Source organism: Vipera ursinii, assembly GCF_947247035.1.
Source record: "Vipera ursinii genome assembly, chromosome: 9".
In the NCBI taxonomy this organism is placed as follows: Eukaryota; Metazoa; Chordata; class Lepidosauria; order Squamata; family Viperidae; genus Vipera; species Vipera ursinii.
This window is the reverse complement of record NC_139523.1, coordinates 14,438,987-14,466,211: the sequence shown is the minus strand read 5'-3', so window position 1 is coordinate 14,466,211 and position 27,225 is coordinate 14,438,987. Positions and strand designations below refer to the sequence as shown.

Below are 27,225 nucleotides of genomic sequence, written 5' to 3'. Positions count from 1 at the left end.
TTTAATCTAGTTGATCCTCCACTCTTCCTCAGTAACATGTTGGGTGCTATCATGCCGCATCATCTGTCACTATATTGTCAATTGCTTTATCTTGTCTGTCTGTGTGTTTTTCCTACTAAAATGGAAGATGATTTACAATTGTCTTCTCCAACACGGTAAGAAACGGTGCTTTTCCCATTATATATATTTATTTATATTTATTTCCTTATACCCCGCCTTTTATTATTTTTACAAATAACCCAAGGCAGCGAACCTACCTAATGCTCCTTCCTCCTATTTTTTCTCACCACAACAACCCTGCAAGGTGAGTTGGGCTGAGAGAGAAAGATTGACCCGAGATTACCCAGGCAGGTTTTGAACTCATGGTCTCCCCTTTTCTAGCCTGGCTCCTTAGCCACTAGACCGTGGGTGTCAAACTCGCCGCGTCACGTGATGTGTCATAACATATTGCAACTTTTTTTGCACTGGCGGAGCTGGGGTGGGCGCAGCCTCAGCATGATGGAACCGGCCCATAGGCCAGCAGTTTGACACCCCTGCGCTAAACCAAACTTAACTCTCGGCCATGACTAAAATGGTCATCTGCCACCATTATCTTACAATGTTGCTGTCTGATATAAGTGCTTTAACTGGGCAGCTGGGATGAATGACCTTCACACCTTGGGTAACCTTGCTTGATTATAAACTGTTGGCATACACTTTCCACATTCTTTGCTCGTTCTCCCAGAAAGACACCCCCTCCATCCTACCTGCCATGATGAATTCATGGGAATTTACTTGGGAGTTTTAAATATAATTACTTCCTATAAGATCGTTAAAAACTATTGCTAGTTGCACTGTTTGGTGTAGAGAGTACCTACTTAAGACCATCTTTAGAAATCCAGCTGTTATAGAAAGATAGTGGTGGAAACTCCTTGTCAACTTCTTGGCATTTGTGACGCTGCTTCTGTTGTTGCTCACTGATGTATTTCAGAAGCCCAACAGCTTAATATGCAACACTACGGTGGCCTCTCCATATCAGAATTGGGATTGATTTGTGTTCTTATTTTCTCTCTTACTCTCTTTTTTACCTCGCACTCTTATTTCTCTCCTGACAAACTCTAATTTATAGCTGTGGAGGAGGAAGTGTGAAAATCAGCCTCTGTTGCAGATGCAGTGGCAAGCGAATGGTTTGCCAGAAAAAGGGAGACATTGGGAAGCATAGGGAGGGAGAAAGTATGTTTGAATACAAGGTTCATTTGTGTAGTTTTAAAGTGGAAGCTTACAGTAACTGAAACAAGTGAACAATTGCATAATGAATGTGGTTTTATGACGTTATTTTACTGCTTAAGTTGTTTTGCTCTATGGCTGCAATTCAGCTAAGCTAACCCAAGTCACGCGTAATGTATGCATGTGATCTCAGAAGCTCAGTTCTTATCATAGCCATCCAATAATTAATTACTCTTGCAAGGATAGGAATAGACTAAGGACCGTCTGAAATCTCTTTACAGAATACAAAGATTTCAAAAGCTTCTCATGGGAGAAATACCTGGAAGAAACTGGTTCTCAGGCAGCACCAGCAAGAGCATTTAAACTGGTTGGTCAAGATTTTTTCTGGGTTTTTTTTCCTTTATATTGAATGAACCGTATCACTGAATGATGTAATTGCATTTTTGTGCTATCTCCTAAATAACCATGGTTGAGGCACATTTATTTTGATTATGATTGTCATCATTGTTATCAACTTCCCTATCACATTAAAAATATCTAGATAAATTAGGTGGCAATCTTGGCCTTAAATGCCAGATACTAATATAACACACATGCCAGAAAAGAAAGTTGGAAGCACTGCTTTCCACAATGGAACAAGCTAATTTGTTGTGACATACAAAAATGAGAATTGAATTCCCATATTCACAAACAACCCAACTGCATGCAACAGCAAATTGCAGATAACTTAAAGCAGAAGATAGACATTTTCAATCTTTTCTTGAAATGTGTGATGGAGAGATGGGGCATTGCCCCCTCCTTGTTCCATTAATGCTACGATGTAATGAAGTCCTCAGATATGCCCTTTAAATGATATAGGTATCATCCTTAGTTGCCTCTGACTCCATATATAATTTATTTTATAGCGCCCAGCTCATGGATTTCAGACTAACATGAAACTAGAAGCTGTAGACAAAAGAAACCCCATGCTAATTAGAGTGGCAACCATAACTGAAAAGGATGACCATCGTGTCAAGGTACGTATCCTGTTCAAATAGAAGTAGTGAACCTCATAAAAATATCCGAATAATTGGAAAGTGAAACCCGGTTTTACTTTCATTCTTCAGGTGAAGGTGAACTGTAAAAAGTCAAAGCCAATCAGACTTGGTTATTTTGGGTGGGGAGGGAGTAGGGCCTGACAGCTGGAAAAGAAAGTAGAATTTGCTTTGAATTTGTTCTCCAAGGAACTTAACGTTGGGTTTATTTCTGTTGCTGAGCCAGGGAAGTAATCAAGCAGTGAATTAGTCTGGAATCATTACATAAGCACATAAAGGCAAGGTCCAACCCCCCCTTGAATTCTATTGAACCTTATCTAGTCTGGTCCAGGAACAAATTGCCAGTCTGGGAAGATTCCTGTGAAATAGGCATTGAGCAATAAAGTAGGCAATTGAACTCCTCACATGAGGATCTGGTTTTTCCACACCTGACAATTTCTATACCATGAGGTTCAGTGTGCAAAAAACCTACAACTTTATACCGTTCCTTCAGTTACAGGGACAACTCCGACATTCCTATGTTGCAAATGGGAAGGAATCTGAAGGCATGGAACTGTAGTGATATAAAGGCTAAATCTAGTAATCTAAAGAGCTACTTCTATAGTTTATTATTATTCAGTTATTGATTGTCAAAGTCAGATAGGGACAGCTCAGGTGGACTAGTCTGGAGCCAACTGAGTGCCGTTGTAACTCCAACTCCTGTCAACAAACAAAGGATTGTACATTGTACTACCTATTTAAGTGAACTTTATTATCCCTTTTTAATCTGCTTTATTAAGATACACTTTGATGCTTGGGATCATGCCTTTGATTTTTGGGTTGATGCTGACAGTCCAGATATTCATCCCATTGGTTGGTGTGCCAAAACTGGACATGCCTTGCAACTTCCACCAGGTAAGGGGAGAAATAACACAAGGTGTTGGTTTTTTTTCTTACCCCTTGTGGATCTTGTAATTTTTTTTTAAAAAAAGACTGAAACAAGGTCAGTTATATTATATCATATTTATATTCCTGAACTGACTTTGTTTTTCTAGGGATTGTCAATGCAGCAATGCCAGCAGGACAAGTATGCCCTACTCCTGGTTGTCAGGGATTGGGTCACGTCAGGGGACCCAGATACGGAACTCATTACACGTATGTATTCCTGAAAGTTATAGGGCAGGTTTCCAGAGGAGTGTTGTTATCTCCTGTATTTAAAACAGCACAGCTTCAGTCAACTGTGAATACAAATGCGGGTCTTAGTTCTAAAGTGTTGTGTTGTAGCTCCCTCTTGTGCTTTGTATTTGGCTTCCCTCGGCCACCAGGCAAATACTTTTAGCGTGATAGGAAAGCAGCATCAAAATCGGTCTACCTGTTGGAGCGATTCACGTGATTGTTTACTAGCTCGAAAAATTTAAAGTTGCAAAGTGGTCTTCTCTTAGTTATTCCAAGAGGTGGGGGAAAGCTAGAATGGCTCAAAACAATATCCCTTATTTGTCCTTGCTTTTCCCATCTAGCCAAATAATAGAGAATTGTTCCTTGCTTTAGAGAAGAAGCAGTGTGTCACAAATTCTTCTCTGATGATAGTAATATGCACTGAAATACTAGAGGTGGAAAATATATTCCAGATTTTGGTTATGTATTGTCTGTGGTGTGTATTTGTGTGGAGAGAGAGAGAGAGAGAGAGAGAGAGAGAGAGAGAGAGAGAGAGAGAGAGGGAGGGAGGGAGAGAGAGAGAGAGAGAGAACACACCAAAGTTTGTGTAGCAATTTTTTAAAAAGTCCAGCAGATGGATGACTGTGAATATAAGAGATCAGTCTTGAGGAACTTGGATTCTTTTATGTTCAGCATGGAAAACTTGCTGATGGCTATGAAGAAGAGAAAACCTGAATTTACTGTTTTATTCTCCTGCTCCTGTCTTCTAAACTTTTTCAAAGTCACTTGTTAAATCATTATTCTCTTCACTCTTCATGCATGCAGCCTCTAGCTAGACCTTTTGATGCTCTATTCCAACGGTCTCCAACCTGTGGGCGGTGGCCCACTACCAGGTTGTGGCCTCTTGGCCACTGGACCATGTGAAGAGATGGCCAGTGTGTGTGTGTGTGTGTGTGTGCACCTCCCCCCCCCCACACACACACTTGGGCTAGTGCCACCCTGAGCATCCTGCCGGTGCTAGCATTGCCCCGCATTAAGCGTCCCACCAGCACTAGTGCCACTCCGAGCATCCCGCCGGCGCTAGCACCGCCTTGCCTCTGAGCATCCTGCTGGTGCTAGCACCACTTCGCCCCCGAGTGTCCTACTGGCACTAGCACCACCCTGAGCGTCCCGCTGGCGCTAGCTCCACCTCACCCCTGAGTGTCCCGTTGGCGCTAGCACCATCCCATTGGTGCCACCTGCGCGGCCCCATTTGCGCACACGCTCTTGGTGTGTGTATGTGTGCATGCGCGCATAACGGTGCCTGCCTCCCTTTCTGGGCCGCCAAACCAAAAAGGTTGGTGACCTCTGCTCTATTCCATGCAAGGTTTTGCTTTTATTTAATATTGTTCCCAGCTCTGCCAGATTCTCAGCGTTCCTAAACAGCCCTTGTTTTGTTTTCTTCTCACTAGTTCTGAAAACATCCTTCTCTCTGTAGAATTTCTTATTTAGTAAACAATTCAATTTCCTCCCAAAGCTGTGTTTTCCTAGCAACCCTGCTATTATTTTGCTCTTTCAGGGTTGATGTGTTATACTAGCTTGTCTATTTAATGTAGCGTTCTGTAAAGAAGAAGAAGAAGAAAAAAATCGGCAACATTTTTTTGCTATGAAAATGTTGTTTCGCTTTTGACGTAGGTTAATTGGCTGCCCTTATTCCGAAACCAGCCGCACCAAGGAGGGCTTGTTGCAGGATCGCCTTGGTGGAGAAAAACCATCTCCTGGTAGCGCTGCTGCCAAACCCAAGAAACCTGACATCTCTGTGCAACTTACAGATTTGCAAGAAGATTCTCCACCATCCAGGTGAAGCTGCAGATTTGCACCCTAAGACCTGTTTTAATATTGGCCTTGTTTATTAAGCTTTTATTTGGTCTGATTACCGCAAAAGGTTTTCGCCATTTTGCTGGCTTTTATTCTCTCATGTCTGTAAATTTGGTTTGTAAAGTTTGGCAAAACTTTCTATACCTTTGAGCTGGATTGATTGATTGATTGATTTTGTGGCTCCATTATTCTCTGTGCTTCTCTGGCATTTGATAGGAAGTACAAGTGTAGCTGGGGAAACTGAAATGGGGCAAAGCAGTGGTTCTCAATCTGTGGTCTCCAAATCACTGGAGGGGGGGGCTCGATGTTGTCACAGAGGGTCCGCGAAACCTTGAAGAAATGTTACGATTTAAATCTTGAGTTAAGACTTGGGGGTCCGTGGCCATGGTCCGTGGCCACATTTAAAGGGGGTCCGTGGTGAAGAAAAGGTTAAGAACCATTGTTTATTCCAGTTATTTCCCAAATACAAGATTGCCTCAAAGAACCTGATGAGAGAGACTCAACATCTGAGTCAAATCTTATCAATCTTGCCGTTTGCATGAAACTCTCCTGGGTCCTGTTCTCTACTGTGTTTCCCCGAAAATATGAGCCGGTCTTATATTAATTTTTGCTCCAAAAATGCATTGGGTTTATATTCCAGTTAGGGCTTATATTCTGGGAAATACGGTACTGAATGTACCTGTCTGGCTGCCGATCTTGACCGGGGCTTAGTTTTGGGGTGGGGCTTATATTATGAGCATCCTGAAAAATCATGCTAGGGCTTATTTTCCAATTGGGTTTATTTTTGGAGAAATACGGTAGATAGATTGGTTTGGAAGTGACAGATATGGATGTGTGTATATAAAATGCATATTTTTCTTATCAGAAAGTCATCCACACAAGAAGGAGAGAGGTCAGGGAGAAGCAGCGTTCATAGTTTTTCTGAGCAGTCTGAGACCAGCCAAGAGAAAGACTGGGCTGAAGGGGAAACATCTACTATTACTAAAATCAAAGCAAAAAGGTAAGGAAAATGTTTCAACCAACTATCAAGAAGTTAAGTTTGAAGAAAGTTTGGAAATAGATGGGTTGCAATTAGGAAGAGGACTTTATTTACAAATGCATGGAGTCATTCATTCAGTGAGACAAATACATTCAGTGGGCTCAAATGCTTTCAATGGGGTTTATATCCAAACAATCTTGAAATAAATTCAAGTTGCTTCCATCAGTCTAGAAGCCTGTAACAATGTACCTTTGCGTACTTGTTTTGCTCAGATGCTGGTTAAAATAAGCCTTGATGCAGCTGCAGGCCAGAATATTCCTGTTACTCTTTGAAGTGTCATCTTCAGGAAATATTTTAATGCAGAGGTCCCCAACTTTTTGGGCACCAGGGACCGGTTTTGTGGAGAGAGGTTTTTCCACGGACCGGAGTGTGTGTGGTTTTGTGTGCTGCCTGCATCCTGCAGATGTGGCTTTGCTTGTTTGTGCGGCCCGCTTGCTGGCATGCTGCGGTCCAGTACCGGTCCATGGAAAGGGGGTTGGGGACCCCTGTTTTAAAGGTTATATGGGTAGTTCTTGACTTATGACCACAATTGAGCACAAAATTTCCTTTGTTAATCAACACAGTTGTTAACTGAATTTGCCCCGTTTTACAAACTTTCTTGCCACAGTTCTTAAATGAACCACCGCAGTGGTTATGTTAACAACACGGTTGTTAAATGAATCTGCTTCCCCATTGATTTTGCTGGTCAGAAGGTTGCAAAACTGGGACTCTCTAGGACCCTGCAAACATCATAAATACATGCCCATTGCCAAGCGCCCAAATTTAGATCATGTGATCATGAGGATGCTGCAAGGACATAGTGTGAAAACCGGTCATAAGTCCCTTTTTTCAGAGTCGTAACTTTGAACAGTCACTAAATGAACAGTTGTAAGTGGAGCACTACCTGTACACCCTGGCTAAAAACTCATTTTTTTAACAAACCGTAATGTCCTTTGATTAATATTTTCTTGCATTAACACCCCAATTTGACTTTTCAGGATTGGCTGTTCACACAGCTATATAAAACTCCAGCTAGTGAAGCAGGAGGCTGAGGGCGGAAGAGGTTAGTTAAGCTGTCTTAGTGCCTATTGAATCTACTGTGAATTTCTGTGCTGATCGATTCTAAATATTGAATAAGGGGTTTCCATAATAACTAGAGCCCCATTATTTTGCCTGTTAGTTCAAGTTTGCACTGCTGCTTCTTCCTTTCTTGAACTGTAAGGGCCACTGTTATCTTGAAGATCCACCGGAAAGGAATTGCTCTGTTTCTGCCAACAGTCAGTAAAAACAAATTCAATCCCCAGAGAGTTTTGTCTTTCCTACAAAGATGTTGCCGCTTGAATGGGGAATTTTTAAAAACTTGGCCAAATTTACAGTCATTTGCAAGCTTCCCATAGTCACGTGATCACATTTTACGATGGTTTTGCAGTTCCGGATTTCAGCAAAACTGCCATAGCAAAGAATCGATCTGCTTAACAGCCCCTGCATTCGCTTAATAAACCTTGCCATTCACACTTACGACTGCAGCGTCCCCTTAACGACCACTGTACAATCAAGTTGATCACACGACTGACTCTGTTTATATCACAAATTAACGACCATCACGGAGGTGCTCCATTCCGATTGTAACTTGAGGGCTTCCTGTAACTAAAGATGTCTCATGTTTTTACCCCGAGGATAGTTTATTTTATTTATTTATTTATTAAATTTGTATACCGCCCTTCTCCCGAAGGACTCAGTTCTGACAAGAAAGCTCTTTAGTATTGGTTCAGCTCATTTTGTGAACCAGGCCGGGTTTGAATCTTTCAGAACCCTTGAATTATTTTAAAACTAGGAGTGAAGGCTAAGGATAGGGAAGGGGCAAGCAACAATCCTTTTCTGTTGCCGCTAGATGTCACCAGAGCTGTTTCCAATAAGCATATCTGGGGGGGGAGAAAGGTCTCAGTATTCAGTTATATTACCTCCTTTTTATGTCTGTCCGTGGAGGAGGAGAGGCAGAAAGCCTAATTAGCCAATATTGTCAATCAAGGAAGTGTTGCTATGCTGCAGTTAATCAACCCTTCCTCTTCTTTCTGCGTAGAGCCAGGCCCCCCAATGCTTACCGCAGTATGAGACAGCAAAAGCCGAAGGATCTCACATACGTCACATTGGGGGGGGGAAGGGGCAAGGAGGGGAAGGGAGAAGGATCAAACTGCTTTCCGTTTCTTAACCTCTCTGGTCATTTCACTCATGGGGAGCGATGCTAACCTCTGGAAGAAAAGGCCAGGCTCCCTAGACCATGGAGTCTGGTCTCCCGGGAACTGGCCAGTGCCTGTCGTTATCTGGCACGCTGAGTGCTCTTAGCCGGGCTGGGAACAGACCGTAAGCTGGAATGGTGCCATTAATTTCCAGCTGAAGATGCAGCCGCCCAGCCTCCTCCTCCTCCTTGTAATAGATTGCTGGCAACTCCTCCCGTGTTAGCATCAGGACATCTCTTTAACAGCTGCCAGAACAGCACGGGGTTCTGATCTTCCCTTTTCTCTTTTTTTTTTGAGGGGGTGGGGTGGGGAAGAGGGATATTTTGAAGAAAGTGACTTGATTTCCAAAGTGCATCTGAACCAGGACTAACAGATTTATTTTTCCTTATTTTTCTTTCTCTCTCCCTTCCTTCCCCCCCCCACACCCCCCTGCCCTCCTACCAGACACTGCCTTTGCTCTGCAGCAGGCCCTCCACCAGTCTGTCTTCATGCCTTCCCTGTCTGCCAATCCGACCCAGCGTCTTCATCTCTGCTGGGAGCAGCACTGCAAACTGCTGCCGGAGGTCTCCGGCCTCACCGCTAAGAATGTGGCCAAATGGAGCGTGGAAGAGGTAAGTTCTGCTTTTCTTCTCTCTGTCTCATGGGAAAGCATCCTGAACACCCACCCACACACACACACACACACACAGACACCCCAGCCAGGGATTTTGTTCCTTGCTCTGCTTTACAGCTGTGGTTAAATTTGGGAGTGAGGGTTAAGCCAGCCAGAACTTTTAACCAGCCAGGATCTGGAATGTATGGATAGATATTGATCCTGGTGTTGCGGTGAACCCTCCCCTTTGAAGCAGCTGCCCCTTTGGGGGCCTCCATTGACAATAGCTTTGGCTGTGCTTCTCTGGGCTGCTGACTCACTTTCCCTTGCCACTGGCCCTGCGCATGCTTGCGTGGCTGCGTCACAAACCATCCCTACAGTGTTACAGGGATTGCTGACAGACGGGCTTGTTCTGCCAAGATGGTCATTTTATAGTGAAAGCTTATTTGGGGGGGCCAGGCCACGTATTGTGGTATTTTCCCTTCCAGCTGGCTTTAGCTGTGCATCCTGACCTGTATGCACAGTCCATTTGTTTTTTTTAATTTTGCTGGGGATTAGAAATGGTTGAGGGAGGGATTAAACATGGTACTGAATGGTTCTGTTGGGGAGCTATGCATAGCCAGGTGGTAGATGGAAATCCAACGTCAGATGGATATTAAATTATGGGCAGTACCAAACCAAACGTTTTGGAGCTCTTTGTTGTTGTGCTGGGGAAAGAAAGGTGAAGTTCAGGCTCACCTTTGGACCACTGAGTTGTACTTTGTAGAGGCATCATGCAAACTCCTTGAAGTGAGAACAAGGGTCCAGCTGGCCAAGCCCTCCCAACTTCATGTCATGCAGATGTGCAGCACCTGCCATCCCCAATGGGCACCACCAACATTGCTACTGATAGGGATTAGGGAGAGCGATCGGCTCTGGGTACATAGAGACCATAAGGCTGGGGGAGGTTGGCTTGTTTTATTTTGAGAGTGTTTCTGGTGGTCTCTTCCAGCTTTGCTAACAGAGCTACTTTGTACCTGGGCTCTTCTGAGTATAGACAAAACCTGCTGCAAATATGGACCGGTTGCTCTTGAGTTTTAAAGTAGACCTTTGCAGAGATACATCAGATTATTTTACCAGTGACATTCAGTTTATACCTTGAAAGCCTTCTACATTTAACTCATCCTATTCATGTTTATTTGAATAGTGGTCCCATTGAGTTCAATAGCTCTTACATGTATGTTAAGAACAAAACTGCATTTTGGGGCACACTTTTATTTAGATATCGAATGCATCACAAGGTTACGGTTGGTCTTATTTATTAGGACCAAGCTAATCTATTTATTTTCACAATAATAAATGTTCAGCTTGTTTCTCATCCTCTGGGCAAACGATCAATTTGTAAACCTTCATACAAATTTTCCTCTACTTCAGACATGTCAAACACAAGGCCCGGGGGCCGGATCCAGCACGCAAAGTGGTTTCATGTGGCCCGCGAAGCCATCCTGGAAACAGTGAGGGAACGGCCCCCACTGCCTTGGCCCTGGCCCAGAGACCCTCCTCTTGCCGAGACCCTCAGATCTGTCCCACTCCTGCCCGGGCCCCCATAGGCACCCTTGATGCGAACGATGTAGAGCTGGCCACGCCCACCCAGTAGGCCATACGCACTCTGGCCACGCCCACCCAGTAGGCCACACCCACCCTGGCCATACCCACCCGGCCCCCTGAGGGCAACCGCAATGCTGATGCGGCCCTCAATGAAATTGAGTTTGACACCCCTGCTCTACTTCAAAGGAAATGAAAACATGGATCATTGACATATTTGTGGTAGGAATGTTGTGCCTGTCATAACTCAGGAAAATTTGGTTTAGATTAGAATGATTCCTGCAGGGGATAACATAATTAGCCTTCTGGGGCCAATATAATACTAGCTCCACTGCTGCTGTCTGAAGTGTGTGGTCAAAATAGCTATGCAGGCTGAGCCAGACATTCTGTATTTGGCTAACTGTCTAGGCTCTGTCTTTGGGCCTGTCTGCCTACCTGCCACGGTTCTAGTGTCCCATGTAGCTAACCTTTACATATTTCCGCCAACTTCATAGTTTATTTTAAATTTATTTTAATCGGGGTTTTAATTGTACAGGGTTAGTTTAATCTTTTTTAAATTGGTTTTAACTTTTGTATTGTTGGTTTTTAATTCCCTGTAAACCGCCCTGAGTCCTCAGGGAAAGGGCGGTATATAAATGTAATAAAATAAATAAATAAATAAATAGTAAGTATAATCCATTTTTTGTTTATAAGCTGCAGAATTCTTTGGACCAAGAAAAGAAAACCCTTTATGTTTACAATATTTTGCTCAAGTTAATGAAATGGTAAATTCGCTGGTTGTCCTTATAACATTTTTGTCTTTTATTTCTGATATTTGTCCAGGTGGCTGGCTTTGTTCAGCGTCTGCCCGGTTGCAAAGAACAGGCCTCGCTCTTCCGACAAGAGGTAAATTATCTTATTTTTAGGCTGATGGAGAGTCATAAAATCTTCTTGCACGAGGAATGATCTCAAGAATTGTATTGGCAACTAAAAATTGTACCAAATTAACCCAGCTCTAGTTCCAGAGAAAGTTTGTTGTTTGCATTCTGCAAGCAAACTGGATCTGCCTACTCTTTTATTCCTTTTGTAGTCATTGGCAAAAGTTGCCATGTAGAATAGGGTCAATGTCCAGTTTACTTTGAACAAACAGAAACTTGTATTGGCATCTAATACCTGTTTTGTACAGAGGATTTGCTTCGGCTTTCTAGAATACTCAGGTGTTAATTTTGAGTTGCATTTGAAGAGTGGGATAAAGTGATCTACTTTTGTAGAACAACCGACTTGTTTGTAAAATAGGTGCTTTTAGAATGTTACAGCTTTAAGTCAGATGCTGAGTACTAAAATAGTAGATTGCTATGACCATCTACTGTTGATCAATGGTTCACTCTAAGAACCATTAGAGTACTGATTTATATTTTTTACTCTCTACCCTCCAAGGGGAAGGTTCATCTCTTATCATATTCTTAGAGAGACCAAGAATAGTCTCCCAAATTTACTGGAGAGACCTTTTATTATTCATGTAGTTAACCACTGGTCTCAACTATTCATTTAACAATGTGCTTATTCTGGGGATTCTGCCATCTCTCCGAAGGGGGTGGGGGAGAGGATAGACTTTAGGCATCTTCAAACAACAGGGAACATTTGAACAAAAAAGGAAGCAATAACCATAAAACCAAGGAGAGTTCCCTTTCCCATGGAAGGGCCTGACATCTGACCAAATGGATGAGGGGAGGGGCTGAAATGGGAATGCTTTATATAGGATTGAAATGTAACTTTGTTAGATTCCGTCTTGTATTGCCACAATTGATTCCATCCTAGTAAACATTTTCCTTTTGGACTAAACTTGCATCCAAGAGTTCTTATTTCCTAAGATGTGGATTGAGGTGGGTCCTGACACAGGCTGTATATAAACAATGGTGTATCAGCCTAAAAATAGAGTGGCATCTCTGCCATGATCAATGGCTTACCCAGTTTGGAAAATCTTTTGTTTCAAGAAATTAAAACTATGCCAAAATAATTTAGGAATTATTCATCTTTCAGCTCAGTGTTTACATTTGGCCTAGCATGACAATTGCAACATTATTCCGGTTACCGTTGAAAGATTCCCCCAGAACAAACTGCAGGCTGTGGTGTCTAATCTATCTCAGCGATCCTAAAATGGATAGATCTCAGGTTTTATAGTTGATGGTGGACACCTGTAGCATTCCAAGGGGGCAAATGATAACGGATGGGCACAGTTCAAATGCCAGAAGGACTAGAAAATAGTGCTCAAGGGTTTCATTAGATCAAGTCTATAAAAAGGAAAACCAGATGACCAAAAAACAAGATGCAGGTAGGACTTTATGTTTCAGAAAGGAGCCGTTTACTCAGACATGACTGTTGATGAAGAACAACAAGTTGCTTGTGTTTGGAATTGGTTCTGAAGCCAAGTCTTTACAAAGCCTAGTAAACAGAAGCTGGCATCTGGGACAACAGGATTGGAATAAGAGCTCCCTGTGGCTGAGAAACAGCAGTAGAAGTGTAATAGCAGTGTAATAATTTAAGCATTCTTTGCTTCATTGCATAGGCTGGTAGTGGAGCATTGCAGAAAACATGTAACGTTTCTAGCCAAGCATAGCTGTTGTCTATGATTATCACTCAGTAATATAGAAAAATTGAGAAGATAGGCATTCATAGGATAAGCAGCTATAATAACAAATCAAATGCGATTAGTACAAAGCTGGACTTAGTCTGCAAAATATTTTGCTATCTGGAATTGAACCCATAGGGGGACTCTGACATAAATTAACAAAAGTAGGGAAGAGTTTATAAGAAGGAAACAGGTGTGCGTACGTAGAACCAGATCCAGAACATCAGGCTTCACAAAGCAAAAAAAAAAAAGGTTTGTAGGACACACCTCATTCTACACCTTATACAAAGTAGATGCAGTTCTCATCAGCCTATTAAAAATGTTGGACTGAAATGAAATCTATTTTAAGAAAGAGATTTGGCTTGGACTAAGATGTAAATGACAGAATTGCTGAACTCTGCTATAATAGCCCATTAGAAGCAATTGAGCTGCCCAGGTACTGTATATTATATTTAAATTCATAACTTTAAGGCACCGCAGATAGTGGTGCTTTCAGCTTATTTTTTATTTTCATTTCCTAAATGACAACAGTGGAAGGAAAAACAATTTGTGAAAATGATAAAAGAAATCCAAAGGAACTGGACAGAATTGCTAGTGAGGTCTAGCCAGAGAATGAGGTTTATATATGAAGTCATATTCTGAAATAGTGTCACTAAATAGCAGGGCTTGATAGTCAGGTTGAAAATAAATTGAAAGGTGAACTTTCTACAATATTAGCTCTGCATGATTAGAATTTGGGGGCCTTTGTAGTATAAATAGGGGTGTACATAAAAGGAGGTGTCTGGCAGAGGGACAAAGAGAGCCTTAGTGAAGAGGTCACCATCCCCACATTGCTCTTACTTTTCAAAAGCTTCAGCCCTTCTAATTTTTAATTTAATTTAATTTAATTTAATTTAATAATTTATATACCGCCCTTTCCCGAAGGACTCAGGGCAGTTTACAGGGTATTTAAAATCAAACAGTACAAAATACAAAAGTTAAAAAACAATTAAAAAAGATTAGATTATCCCTTAACTAAAAACCTCAGTTAAAAATTCTCAGCCTAGAACTTGAGGTCTGAAGCAAAATAGGTAGACCTCTGTTACATACTGTGAGAATGAATTGGTTCCCTTCTTTCTGTGTTTGTAACCAATGCTACAGCAACTGGGAGAACTACAGTCTAGGCAAGGGTTAGGGTGTTGGGGTATGTGTTACAGATGGTCCTCAACGTACGACCACAATTGAGCCCCATATTTCCATTGTTAAGCAAGATTTAACTCAAGATGTCCAGACCTTTCCAGTTTACTCCTGGGAGCAATAGAAGTGCTCTGCAAATATTGAGACTGTGAATTGCTAATTTGACAGATTGGTGTCTGGACCATATTTGCTGCACAGTCCTTTTATTTTTAAAAAAAATCGTAACTCTTGAGGCTTATGTGCTCTTTGTGCATCTGGTTTCTTTCCTCCCCTCTCTGGTTCTATTACAAAAGTAGTCCTCGTCTTACAGCACTTCCTTTAATGACCATTCAAAATTACAACGGCACTGAGAAAATGACTTATGACGGTTTTTCACACTTACGACCATTGCAGCATCCCCATGATCACACAATCAGAATTCAGACACTTGGCAACTGACTCATATTTATGACAGTTGCAGTGTACTAAGGTCGTACAATCACCTTTTGCCACCTTCTGACAAGCAAAGTCATGGAGAAGCCAGATTCAATTCACAACCGTGTTACTAACTTAACAACGGCAGTGATTCCCTTAACAATTGTGGCAAGAAAGGCCATAAAATGGAGCAAAAGTCACTTAGCAAATACGCCACTTAGCAGCAGAAAATTTGGGCTCAATTGTGGTTGTATGTCGAGGATTACTTGCAATTAGAAGTGGGTGGACAGATGGGACTTTATTGGCACTCGTGATGACTGATGCATACCATTTAAACATACTGACCTTCCACATTATTGCCCTCAAAACCCCAAGAGTCACATCTTGCTGTGCAATTCCATCCAAAAAGTTCTGGGAAATTGCACCCTTTACAATGTTTAGAACGAAGAAGTGGTTTTTGAAAAAGATAGTGTAAATGCAGAAATTCCAGTGGAATTTTGACCATGGGGATGCTACAACAGTGTGAAAAATGATCATAAGCCACTCTTTTCAGTGCAGTTGTAACTTTGAATGTTCACTAAACAAATGCTTGTAACCAGTGGTGGGATTCAAATAGGTGAACAACCGGTTCTCTGTGTGGATGCCGCTTCCGGAAGTCCATTCTGGGCCTGGGGCAACAAAAAATTAGCTACCGGTTCTGCCGAAGTGGTGCAAACCGGCTGAATCCCACCACTGCTTGTAACTCATGGACTAGCTATATACTGTTTTATGGAATCAGCTTTATTTAGCTGGTTCCTGTTTTTTAGCATGCATTAGAACCAGAGCTTTGCAAAGATTTGGTCTGTTTACATGCATTTGCAGAATCAATTATTTTGGGTGTTTTAAGTTTGCGATCTTAAGCACATCATTTAGCTTTATGAAATATTGTTCTTTTCTCTCATGAAAAGAGATTGTAATGCTCAGTGTTATTTTTTTTAAAAATGACTTATTTGTTTGATATTCTATATCTAAGCTGAAAAGCATATTGCAATGTACAGATGGGAGGCTTTTGTTAGCTACTTAAAATACGTTTTTAGGTTGGACCTGCTTAAAAAATTCAGTCACACACCATAAGTTTTAAATTTCCCAGTTTTGGTGCTATAATTACCAAGAAGTATGGTAAGCAAAGAATCTGAAGGCAGTTTCTTCATTCTAGTTTCTCTGCTTTGTTCACATGGATACCAGATTTGCACATTGGTCTATATACATAGTAGTACAAAGTTTAGGTTTTTAGTTTAGAAAACCTGCCCGTTGTATCAAGCATTGCAACAGGCCAAGATACATACATACATACATACATACATACATACATATTTCTGTGTCCGAAAAGGGAACAAAAAACCCCAAACACCTTCCCTTTAACAATCAGCACCCAGATGAGCATAGATTAACACCAAGATTATCATCAGATCGGCAATCAAGTAAATAATACCCCAATGAAGGAACTACCAAACAAGCCCAACCAAAGAACCTCTAAGACCACCCCCATCAACAGTGGCAGGGCAAGCCACTAGAATACAAACTCAGAACAAACCCCACTCCTTATTAGCACTGATGATGTTACCTAGTTTGGGTGATGAAACGTTTGCAAGAAAGCAACCGAACTCAGAGAGTACCAAGGACCTCTCAGTTCAACCCGGAGCTAGAAATATTCTTTATGGACATATTTTTTTGGTTTTCATCTAAATGCCACCGAAGTAGCATCTTGTTCCTTTTCCTCTAACGTGGTTGTAATTTAGTTTCCTAGAAGGCCAGGTTCCAAATGAAATGTACTTCTTTTATAACCAAGATCACCGTTTTCAAATACAATTTACTTTTCCTCTACTTTTTTAAAAGCAACTCTGGAGAGTTTTCTCCATGCTCTTGTTATTTGAAGGGTTATGGCTTTCTATCTCCACTCTGCTGGTTCCTTTAATAAGAAACTGTGCTCATTCTATTACTATTTGGGTCAAGGCAAATTACATAATTTCTCCTTAATATTTTGCTAAATGTGTCACAGCCCTTACTAGGCTATGTTATAGCCTAATTAAGCAGTCATGCCTTGTGGGTAATCAAGAGTCGTTTGGTAAAGACCATGACCCCTTCATGGCCACATTGAAAAATCTGTTGTCCTCAAGTCAACTGATTTTTCATCTGGTTGATGTCTCTGCTGTTCTTTCATTTCAAATAAATGAACTACACAGGGCCACAGTAAAGAGTTGATATATCAATTTTTTTTTGTTCAACTAACCATCCTCTGCACTCCTTAAGTTCAGTGATCATTTTTCATGATTAGGATTTGCAGGAGTGTTCAGAACTGAGAGGAATTTAGGTTTTAGCATTAAACAGTAGATAACGTGTGTTTTGGAGTGGAAGGGCTCTCACAAAAAAAAACACAACCCAGAATCTGGGGATATCCAAATAGCCTATTGCACTAGCACGGACCCCTTATATATGAATTTCATGGCTAATCTCTTGGTGAGCCTGTTACAGCAAAGGAACCAGCTATTTTTTTACTGTCTTATTTATTACCTGTGTTAATTCAGTCTGTTGCCACCAATATGGGTCATAATGTGACAGTTAGGATCAGATTTAAAAAGGTAAACATTTCCCTGTCAGTCAGGGAAGGTGGGGTGGGGTGCTCATCTCTGTTTCTTGGCCGAGGGAACCAGCATTGTCTGAAGACATTTTCCATGGTCATGTGGCTGGCATGACTGTACGCCAAAGGCACATGGAAGACTGTTAGCTTCCCACTGAAGTGGTACCTATTAATCTACTCGCATTTGCATCTTTGGAACTGCTAGGTGGTTAGGAGCTGGGACAAGGGATTGGAGATCATCTCGTTACACAGAACCTGGGTCTCAAACCAGGCTGTTGGCTCTCCAGTGTCTTCAACTGGACAAGCTCAGTGTCTTTAACAGCTGGATCAAATTATCCTTCATAAACGTTTTAGTGTAATCTTGGGAATGTAAAAAGAAAACTATGAACAGGTGTTCTGTAATCATCATTTCTGTGAGAAACAGCCTTATCCTAACCAAGGTAGTTCTAGAATTGGTATTAATCAGCCTATAAGTTGTATCCTACAGTAAGCCTATGGTTGAGCAGTTAGATGGAAGTAGTTAGGAAGTGAGTTGTTAAGCTGTTAAGTTTTACATGGGAATATAATGATAAGAGTTCAGACAGATGTGAACGATGTGGAGGGTTTGAGGCACATGCAGGAAAAGGAAATGGGAAGGAAATGTAAATGTTGGTGAAGTAGGCTTAAAACTAACCAGAGGAATCCTAGTTATGGTGATTAAGAGCCTTGAGGACCTGGACCTACCGCAGCAAGAGGCAGGGATCCCGGGATCCCAGTTTGTCAATCTAAAGCCATGTGGGGGTCTGCAGTTTGATTTTCCAATTGTTCCTTTTACATTTTAGTACATTTTTATAGATTTATACTTTAAGGCTATAAACTGCAGGAAGTTCGCATAGTTTATAATGGACTTCATAATTATGGACTATGTTGCATTATTTATAATATAATTATAAATACAAGCAACCAGTCAGTAGATTATGAGAAATAATGAGCTTTCCCAAAATAGAACATGCAGGCTGGCAGGACATGTTCTGTCAAGCAAACAAATCAGATAACCATGAGGTGGCAGCGAAAAGCTAATTTTCTGTGTGTTTTTGCTGCCGTCTAGTGGTCATTTTGATTTTGCAGCCTCAGACTGGAAGCTCCATTAAAGCCATTAGCACAATGGTCGTTATTTAATCAGGAATTAAGGTTTCTTAAAAATCCTGGTTCAAAGTCATGGCTCAGCATGATATGTGTACCCAGTCACAAAGTATGAATAAGATATATATTTAAAGGAAAGGATCTGAAGAAGAGAGTTAAGATAGTTTATTATGCTGTATTCCTATCCATTTTTCCCCCCAGATTAATTCCTAAAACTGCAAACTTAACCACTTTTAAAGTGATGAATTTGTCCATATAATTTAAGTAGAAGTTAGCCCAGCAGTTTAGCCAAAAAAAGGTCTGGGTAAAATTTTGCTTTAAAGAATGCATTATTTTCCTCAAATAAGAGGGACAAAATTAGTGAACATCACAGGAAGGAAATAATATAATTCAAACAACACGTTCTGGAATTTTTAGAGACTGTACAAACATTATCTGTCGTGATGGCCTTCTTGGCAATTATGCATAGCTAATGCTAATCAACTTTGTAAGTGCTAATTGTGCTCATTTGGGCAGCACGTGAATGATTTCTGAGCCCTTCGCGATGTGGATTGTTTCTTCCTGGGATTACTTTCCTACTTAACTCTGTTAGACAAAACAAGCAAATCAGAAGACTTCTATATTTTCTGCCAAGAATCCTGTAAATCCATTTATGCAAAGGGGTTATCGTCAAAGAATTGAAATACATTTGAGGATATTAATGTGGAAAGGGAAGATATTAAAAGATGCAAGTGGCTTCATATGTTACTCTAAACATAGAATGTTTATCATCCTTAGTGATTCAGTTCATTTTTTAAAAAAAACATCTTCCCAAATTAGGGCTTATTGTAATATAGGAACCAGGCAATCATAACTACCAATTGTCATTCTTGATGCCCTAAAGTTAACTTGCTGTTAACTTTAAGGATGCAGGAGCTGAGTTCCCTTAGTCAACACACTAATTCCATTGTTCTTTTTTCCATTCTGCAGCAAATTGACGGTGAAGCCTTTCTACTCCTGAATCAGTCAGACATCGTTAAAATCCTTAGCATCAAACTGGGGCCCGCACTGAAGATATATAATGCAATCCTCATGTTTAAGACAGCAGAAGAAGACTGATGGAGAATTTTCCCCTGGGCCAGACCTCCAAGCGCAGCTCAACAGCAAAGCGCCCAGTCTCCTGTTTGTTCCTAAAGACTGAGTTGATTGGAAACTCGGAAAGAAAGTGGCCAGATCATATTTCACACAGTTGTGGATAGAGAATACTGAAAGCGTTCTGAAATTCAGTCCGGTTGGCAGCTTGGAACGGATGCGATGGCTTCCCTTCTAGGAAGAGATGTTTATTTATTTTTTCCTAATTGAATTTGGATATGGTTATATTGATCTTTTGTAAAGATCTTGATGATGCCTCTAGTTATAAGAGGAATCCTGAGTATTTCTATTGATGGGAAGCTAAGTTCAAGCAAACTCACTAACGTATTGTAGTGCCTAACAGAGACTCCGGCTCACCATTGGTGTGCTTCTAAACTTACAACTTTGGGTTTAAGAGGGTAAGGGAAGAGTGAGATATTTCAAAGCAGTGCAGATGAATTACTCATCAAAGTCTTTTGTTTGTAGCCAGTTAGTTTTAAACCTTGTCCTTGTATCTTGTTTAGCTATTTAAATATTGGGAATTAATATTTGATGAATTGGAGAAATGAGTTCCGTCTCCAAGTACATGAATTTTCAGGTTATTATGCCTCTTTTGCACACTGCACTATTTCACAGTTCAAAATATTATATTAAAACTGTTTAATGAAGACCACTGGATATGGTTCCACTGGAAGGTAGACCAACTATTTAGGTATAGGATCAGAGTAACAAAACTATGAGACTATGTGTTTTGTTTAGTGTTTTTTTAAAGTTCTTATCTTCCTGCAGGTCAGCGCAAGGTAGAGTGAGATATATAAAGAGGCATATCCAGCTTTGTCATAATACGTATTTCTGGCAAGATTTATGAGAGGTTTTGAAAACAAGTACTAACAGTCTTTATTTCTTTGTTATTGAAAGTACTATTGTTTTATGAACAGGTATATTAACTTGAACATATTCTCATTTTAAGTCAGAAAGACCTAAGCATACCAACCACACAGCATTATCTGTCATTTCAGTTGGGCTTTTGTCAAGAGTTTCTCAGGTCTTGCTGAAATATAAAATGTATTCCACCTGCATAGCAGTAGGGCCAGTTGTCCTAAGCCTAATCCCTTCATATTTGTCCTTCTGATGACCTATGGTCCTAACGAAGCATTTGTGCCACGGTGCAGAAAAAATTGGAAATATTTACCCACACAATTGCTATCATTTTCTCAGGCTTGAAAGCAAAATCCAAATATTTTATTCTGCAAGAACAGGGTCTCCAAACTTGGCAACCTGAAGACTTCCAAGTCCCAGAATTCCCCAGCCATCCATACTGGATGGAATACATTTTATATTTCATGCTGGCTGGGGAATTCTGGGAATTGAAGTCCACAAGTCTTCCAAGTTGCCAAGTTTGGACAGCCCTGTGATTGAGGATACTCTATGGGAGGTTTTGATAGAGCAGAGCCATTTGGTTGGATAAGAAGGAAAACTGAAACGTAAGGCTTCAACAGAACATGGAAATGGACCAATCTGGCAGAAGTCTTCCATGGTCTTCTAAAAGGACACCATCATTTTGAAAACTGATTTGTTTGTAATGATGTTAGTCTTGTGCAAGTGATGACTGAGTAAGTATCTTTTACATCTAACACTATACAGATTTTTTCCCCACTAACCACCTAAGCATAACTTGGGAACAAGGCATTCTTTATTACTGGTACATAACCTGCTCTTCCTATGATACGTACATTGATTGACCTGGTGTTTTGCAAGCAAGAATTCTTGAACTAATCAAATGAGGTCTTTTATTTATTTTATATGATGCCACTTGTTGGTTGGGTGAACGTCAGTCTCAAAAAGGTTTTGGGTAGCATAAAAACGATGGCGTTCTACCGTAAGTGTAACTCATCCCTTTCTAAAGCATGAGCTAACAAGGGATGCATGTTTTCCAGTGTGTTAGTGGCAGTGCACTTTTGGTAATTTGTCGTTGGCTTTACAAGCTAATATGAAACCAGCCTTATAAATGAGAGAAAACAGGAATGATGTGGGCATTTGAGTTACAGCCTCTTCACAGCTATCTCTGCTTCTGATTTTCCAAATTTGTAAGACTCCCTTCCTAAAATCAAGGTGACACAAAAATGTGTAACTATTGCACAATCCAGGCTGCTGAATCTGAACAGTATTGAATAAATCTGCAGTGGCAATATGTCTCGTAACTTTCTATTTGTATATAAATCGTTAAAGAATATAAGTTTTACCTACACCCATCACTTAAGGACAAGGATAGAGAGGCTCAACAAGAAGAGGCTGATATGCCATAGAGCAATATTCCTCAACCTTGGCAGCTTTAAGATGCTGGCTGGGGAATCCTGGGAGTTGAAGTCCACACGTCTTAAAGTTGTTGAGGTTGAGAAACACTGCCCTAGACAAATGCATTGAACAGTAGCCCTATATAGCTTCTCTTCTACTAGGAGAACATTTAAAAAAACTGTTAAAGTGATGTAAGAGAAGAATTGTAGAAGGTGTTCCTTCTAATATTCTCTAGCCATATTTATTTTTTAAAAAACCAGATGTTTAAGGATGTTATATCTTTCAGAATTCTTTTACAAAGCAGTATATATTTTTTTGAAAAAAAAACTGTCATAAGTGAGTTTCTTTCCTCTCTAAACTGACTTCTAGGGACAGTTTTGCTAATACTCTAATGGTTGCTTGTGGCCATGTGAAATTAAAATGATGGTTGCTAACAAAGCAGGGACGCGGTGGCTCAGTGGGTTAGGACGCTGAGCTTGTCGATCAGAAGGTCGGCAGTTTGGCGGGTCGAATCCCGAGTACCGCGTAACAGAGTGAGTGCCTGTTACTCGTCCCAGCTTCTGCCAACCTAGCAGTTCGAAAGCACGTCAAAATGCAAATAGAAAAATAGGGACCACTACGGTGGGAAGGTAACAGTGTTCCGTGCCCCTTTGGCGTCTAGTCATGCCGGCCACGTGACCACGGAGACGTCCTCGGACAAGCGCTGGCTCTTCGGCTTTGAAACGGAGATGAGCACCAGCCCCTAGAGTCGGAAACGACTAGCACGCATGTGCGGGGGAAACTTTACCTTTACCTAACAAAGCAGATTATCAAGCTTCTGCTATCCCTCTTGTAGCAAGTGGTCAATGGAAAGGTTAGTAGTTGAGGAAACACACAAAAAAAAGGTCAGTTCACTTGATCGGTTGCTATCCCTGGGGGTTTACATTTAAATCAGCATATACCCAGCCATGTGCAATGTTACTTCAGTTCCACTGGAGTTAATTCTGCCTTGAGGACAACTAAGCCTGATTGCCTATTTGGTCCACTTAGGAAAAAAAACTAGAAAGAAAGAGCATCTGCAAAAACAGTGATGAACTTGCTTCCTAGACCTGGAACTCCCAGAATCCACGCTCCAGATTCTGCTGTAGCAGTCAAGCCAAGGTTCCTGTTGCCACCTGACCAACTGTTGGGAAGGGTTGCGGGTAGTGATGGTACAATGAAGCTTGGTTGGTCTCTCCTGGCACAAGAGCTCCTGGGGTAGGAATCATCTCCTAGAGAGGAATCTGAAGCATGCAGACCATATGCCGTTTGAAGCCTTCCAAATGACACCCCACAGCAATACTATTTATTTAGTTAGTTTTATCTCACTTTTATTATTTGTACAAGCAACCCAAGACAACATATCCAATACACCTATTTTCCCCACAACAACCCTCTGAGGTGGGTTGGGCTGAGAGAAAGTGGCCCAAGGTCACCCATCTGGTTTTTATGGCTAAGGCGGGACTTGAACTCGTGGTCTCCTGCTTTCTAGCCTGGTGCCTTAAGCACTAGACCAGGGGTAGGCAACCTCGGCTCTTTTATGACTCACGGACTTCAACTCCCAGAATTCCTGAGCCAGCATAGCTGAGCATAGCTGGCTCAGGAATTCTGGGAGTTGAAGTCCGTGAGTCATAAAAGAGCCGAGGTTGCCTACCCCTGCACTAGACCAAACTGGGTCTCTATATACTATATAATAATACTATGCAGGGCAAGAATGAGGCTTCACCAATGAGAAATAGAAAGCAGAAAGGAGGAATAATTGCTGTGTGCTGCAACACAAAGGGGAAAAACAAAATATTTGGGCAGCCTTTGTTGGGATGAGTTTCCTAGGTTATCTCGGAGAATATATTATTCCTCAACCCGGTAATAAAACTAAATATAGGTGTTCTGCTTAATGTAAAATGTGTCCTACAGATTGAAACCGGTCCATTTCTTGGTGTTCCAGTCCACACCTAATGCACAAACACACTGTCTAAAATGAAAGGAGTCATCCGGTTCCATCATAGAAATAGCAGCTTCCCAGGACAGCGTTTTGTTTTAATTCAATGTATTTATCTTTAAAAACACACCAGGATTGACTTGAGTTTCTACTCGATAAGAGTTTGGGTATCAGTGGAAGAAGATTGCAATGTCACAGCCCTTTGGACGAACGAATTAGTCATTGTGAAGATCCTTGTCCTCTAGAGAAAATGGAGGCTTATTTTTTCCCCAAATGATGTTGTGGTGGTTTGTTTGTTTGTTTGTTACATGATGGAGAGTTCTGGAGAACTTGAAAGCCAAAATTTGTGTTTGGGTGACATTTTGGCCAGTTATAATAAAAATATTCCTATATATGGAGTGAGTGGAAAAGAGCTTAAGATCTTGACTTATTCTGGATTCTCCCGTGTGCCAACAGACACTTTTTTGTGTGATGCATATATAGTAAAACTTTATTCCTACTGCATTTACACAACATCAATCTTCTGCAAAGGCTTAGATGTTTCTGCTTCTCTAGCATTTTTATCTGTATTGAGGCTGCAAGTGAAGGACATAGAAAAGGAGATAAGAGAGCTTTTTTTTAAAAAAAGTTGACTATTGGGCTTCGATTTACTTGCTTTTTTTTAATCCTTGACTAACAACCACAACTGAGCCCAAAATTTCTTTGCTAAGCAAGACAATTGTTAAGTGAGTTTTGCCCCATTTTACAACCTTTCTTGCCACAGTTGTTAAAACGAATGACTGCAATTATTAAGTTAGTAACACGGTTGTTAAGTCAATCTGGCTTCCTCATTAACTTTGCTTGTCAGAAGTTTGCAAAAGGTGAACACGTGACCCCGGGCCACTGCAACCGTCACAAATATGAACCACTTGTTGAGCATCCGAATTTTGATCACCTGACCAAATGGGGAAGCTGCAACATACAGAAGTGTGAAAAATGATCGTGTCACTTTTTTCAGAGTCGTCATAACTTTGAATGGTCGCTAAACAAATGGTTGTAAGTCGAGGACCACCTGTAGCTCCTTTTGTTTCTTACGCATTAGCTCTGACACGTTGGACTCGGTTAAGGCTCGCTGTTCTCAAGTGAGAAAAACAAGAAGAAAGCTCCATTCCGAATGCATTACGTTCTAAATTTAGATTCACCCTCCCCTCCCAATTTCCTCTCGGCTAGGAGCCTTGATTAAAATTTTCTGTTCTATCAGAAACGATCATTGGCATCATCTGACAGTAGTAAATTTCAGCGCTGGGAGATGCTTCGTATCAAGATCTGCAAGGAATGACAGCAGTAGCCGAAAACATTACAGGGAAAGTTTTTTAAAGGAGAGAAGGAAAAAACACAACAGCCAGAGGGAGAAGCGAGCTGGCCGTGAGACTTCAGCCCTGCTCCTTCCATGCCCGGGAGAAGAGATTTCACTTAGAAAAAGCTTTGAGTGTTTGACAGTCTCTTCACTATGTGGTGATGAGCGAGTCCATTTCTGAAATGTCCTATTATTTCAATTTGAGATACATGCAGAACAAGAAGCAGCTGTCAGATGGAGTTTGGGATTCAGTGCCGGACATTAGCTTCCTCTTTTCCTTCCCTGAAAAGTGGACCTTGAAAACATGTCCTGTTCTATGCCCTGAGGTCTGCTCAGAAGAGAGAGATGTGGCGGTTCCTTTGACTGGCCTCGCTCTAGCAACTTCTGCCAGGCTTCCTGCCTCGATCTCCTTCCTCCCTGAAACAGGACCATCTTCTTCTTGCGAGGAGCAGCAGGGCCTGGGGAAGTGGTCAGCGTCAGGCTTAATACTTATCACTCCTGATCAGCTCCAGATTGATGAGGGCTGCTGCTTCTGCTAACTTGTATAGTTCTTTTAATTCAGGGCTTCAGCCTCTTTGGAAGTACCCCAGATCGGAGTCTTAACTCTATGCACATCGGCTGTATTTTTTTGTGCAGGTAGTCCTCGACTTGCAACCATTAGTGACTGTTCAAAGTCACAAAGGCACTGGGGGGAAAAAAAGGGACCTAATGGCTGTTTTTCACACGGTTGACCGTTGCAGCATCCCCATTTGGTCAGGTGATCAAAATTCAGACCGGCTTGGCAACTGGTTCGCATTTATGGCAATTGCAACATCCGGGTTTATGTGATCAGCTTCTGACTGGCAAGGTCAGTGGGGAAGCCAGATTTATTTAACAACTGTGTGATTAATTAGCATCTGCAATGACTCGTTTAACAACTGTAGCAAGAAAAGTAAAAAAACGGGGCAAAACTCACTTAACAAGTGTCTCACTTAGCAACAGAAATGTTGGGCTCATAAGTTGAGGACTACTTCCAATGAATCCCTAACACTCCAGATCAGCCACTGCCCCAAAATGATGAGGGCTGTTGCTTCTGCTAACTTGTATATGATCCTCCTAATTAAGGAATTTAGTCTCTTCTCCATCCAGACTGGATGTCCAACTCAGCGCACATAAGCTGTATTCTTACACAGATCCTTCTCCTATGTCCAGTCCAACCTGCTTCCTGGTAATCAGAATTTTCCTTGTGCAGTTCGCTCCCTTTAAAATCTGTAAAAAAGCACATCGGTCGAACATTTTTGTCCAAAATTGGCCAGCATTACATCTCTCTCTCTCTCTCTCTCTCTCTCTCTCTCTCTCTCTCTCTCTCTCTCTCTCTCTCTCTCTCTCTTTCTCTCTCTCTCTCTCATACACACACACACACACACGCACACACACACACACAGAGTGACTTTGCTTACCAGAAGCTCCCTAAGAAGGTTGCAAACGACAATTCCACAACTCTGGGATGCTGCAACCATTGCAAATACTTATGCTTGTGGGAATGCTGCAATAATCATAACTGTGAGCATTGGTCCCAAGTCATTTTTTTTTCAGTGCCGTCGTAACTTTGAGCACTCATTAAATGAATAATTGTAAGTCGAGGACTACCTATAATTCAGGACTGCCTAATTTTTATTTATTTTGCAGAGCCAAGAGACCTACTTGATCTTTGAGGGAATTGCTGGGATCTACAATCTCAATAACGGGAAGGTCTGGCAAAGAACAAACCCCACATTTAATTTTCATTTTTCTAAAATTAATTAAAGTTAAGGGTTTAATTCAACAGTTCTGTGGCGACTTTGGGGGTGGGGCGGGGTTGTTCAGAAAGCTACTGTTAAGAGATTAGTTTCAATTAATTCTATTGTCTCTTGTGATTTTGCCAGCACACTGATTATTGTAATTATTCT

The 27,225-nt window shown here is 41.3% G+C and overlaps 1 protein-coding gene across 1 annotated transcript in view; it reads left to right on the top strand.

Annotated features, from left to right (window-relative positions):
- Positions 1-21,890, top strand: part of LOC310644275 (lethal(3)malignant brain tumor-like protein 4) — a 48,235-nt gene extending 26,345 nt beyond the window's left edge. Inside the window, exons 11-20 of the mRNA XM_083369105.1 lie at positions 1,488-1,573; positions 2,112-2,222; positions 3,020-3,134; positions 3,275-3,374; positions 5,049-5,213; positions 6,097-6,231; positions 7,248-7,312; positions 8,931-9,097; positions 11,485-11,547; positions 19,569-21,890. Of these exons, the coding sequence (XP_083225231.1) occupies positions 1,488-1,573; positions 2,112-2,222; positions 3,020-3,134; positions 3,275-3,374; positions 5,049-5,213; positions 6,097-6,231; positions 7,248-7,312; positions 8,931-9,097; positions 11,485-11,547; positions 19,569-19,697 (1,136 nt within the window). The 3' untranslated portion in view covers positions 19,698-21,890. The remainder of the gene's footprint in view (positions 1-1,487; positions 1,574-2,111; positions 2,223-3,019; positions 3,135-3,274; positions 3,375-5,048; positions 5,214-6,096; positions 6,232-7,247; positions 7,313-8,930; positions 9,098-11,484; positions 11,548-19,568) is intronic.
- Positions 21,891-27,225: the final 5,335 nt, after the last annotated feature.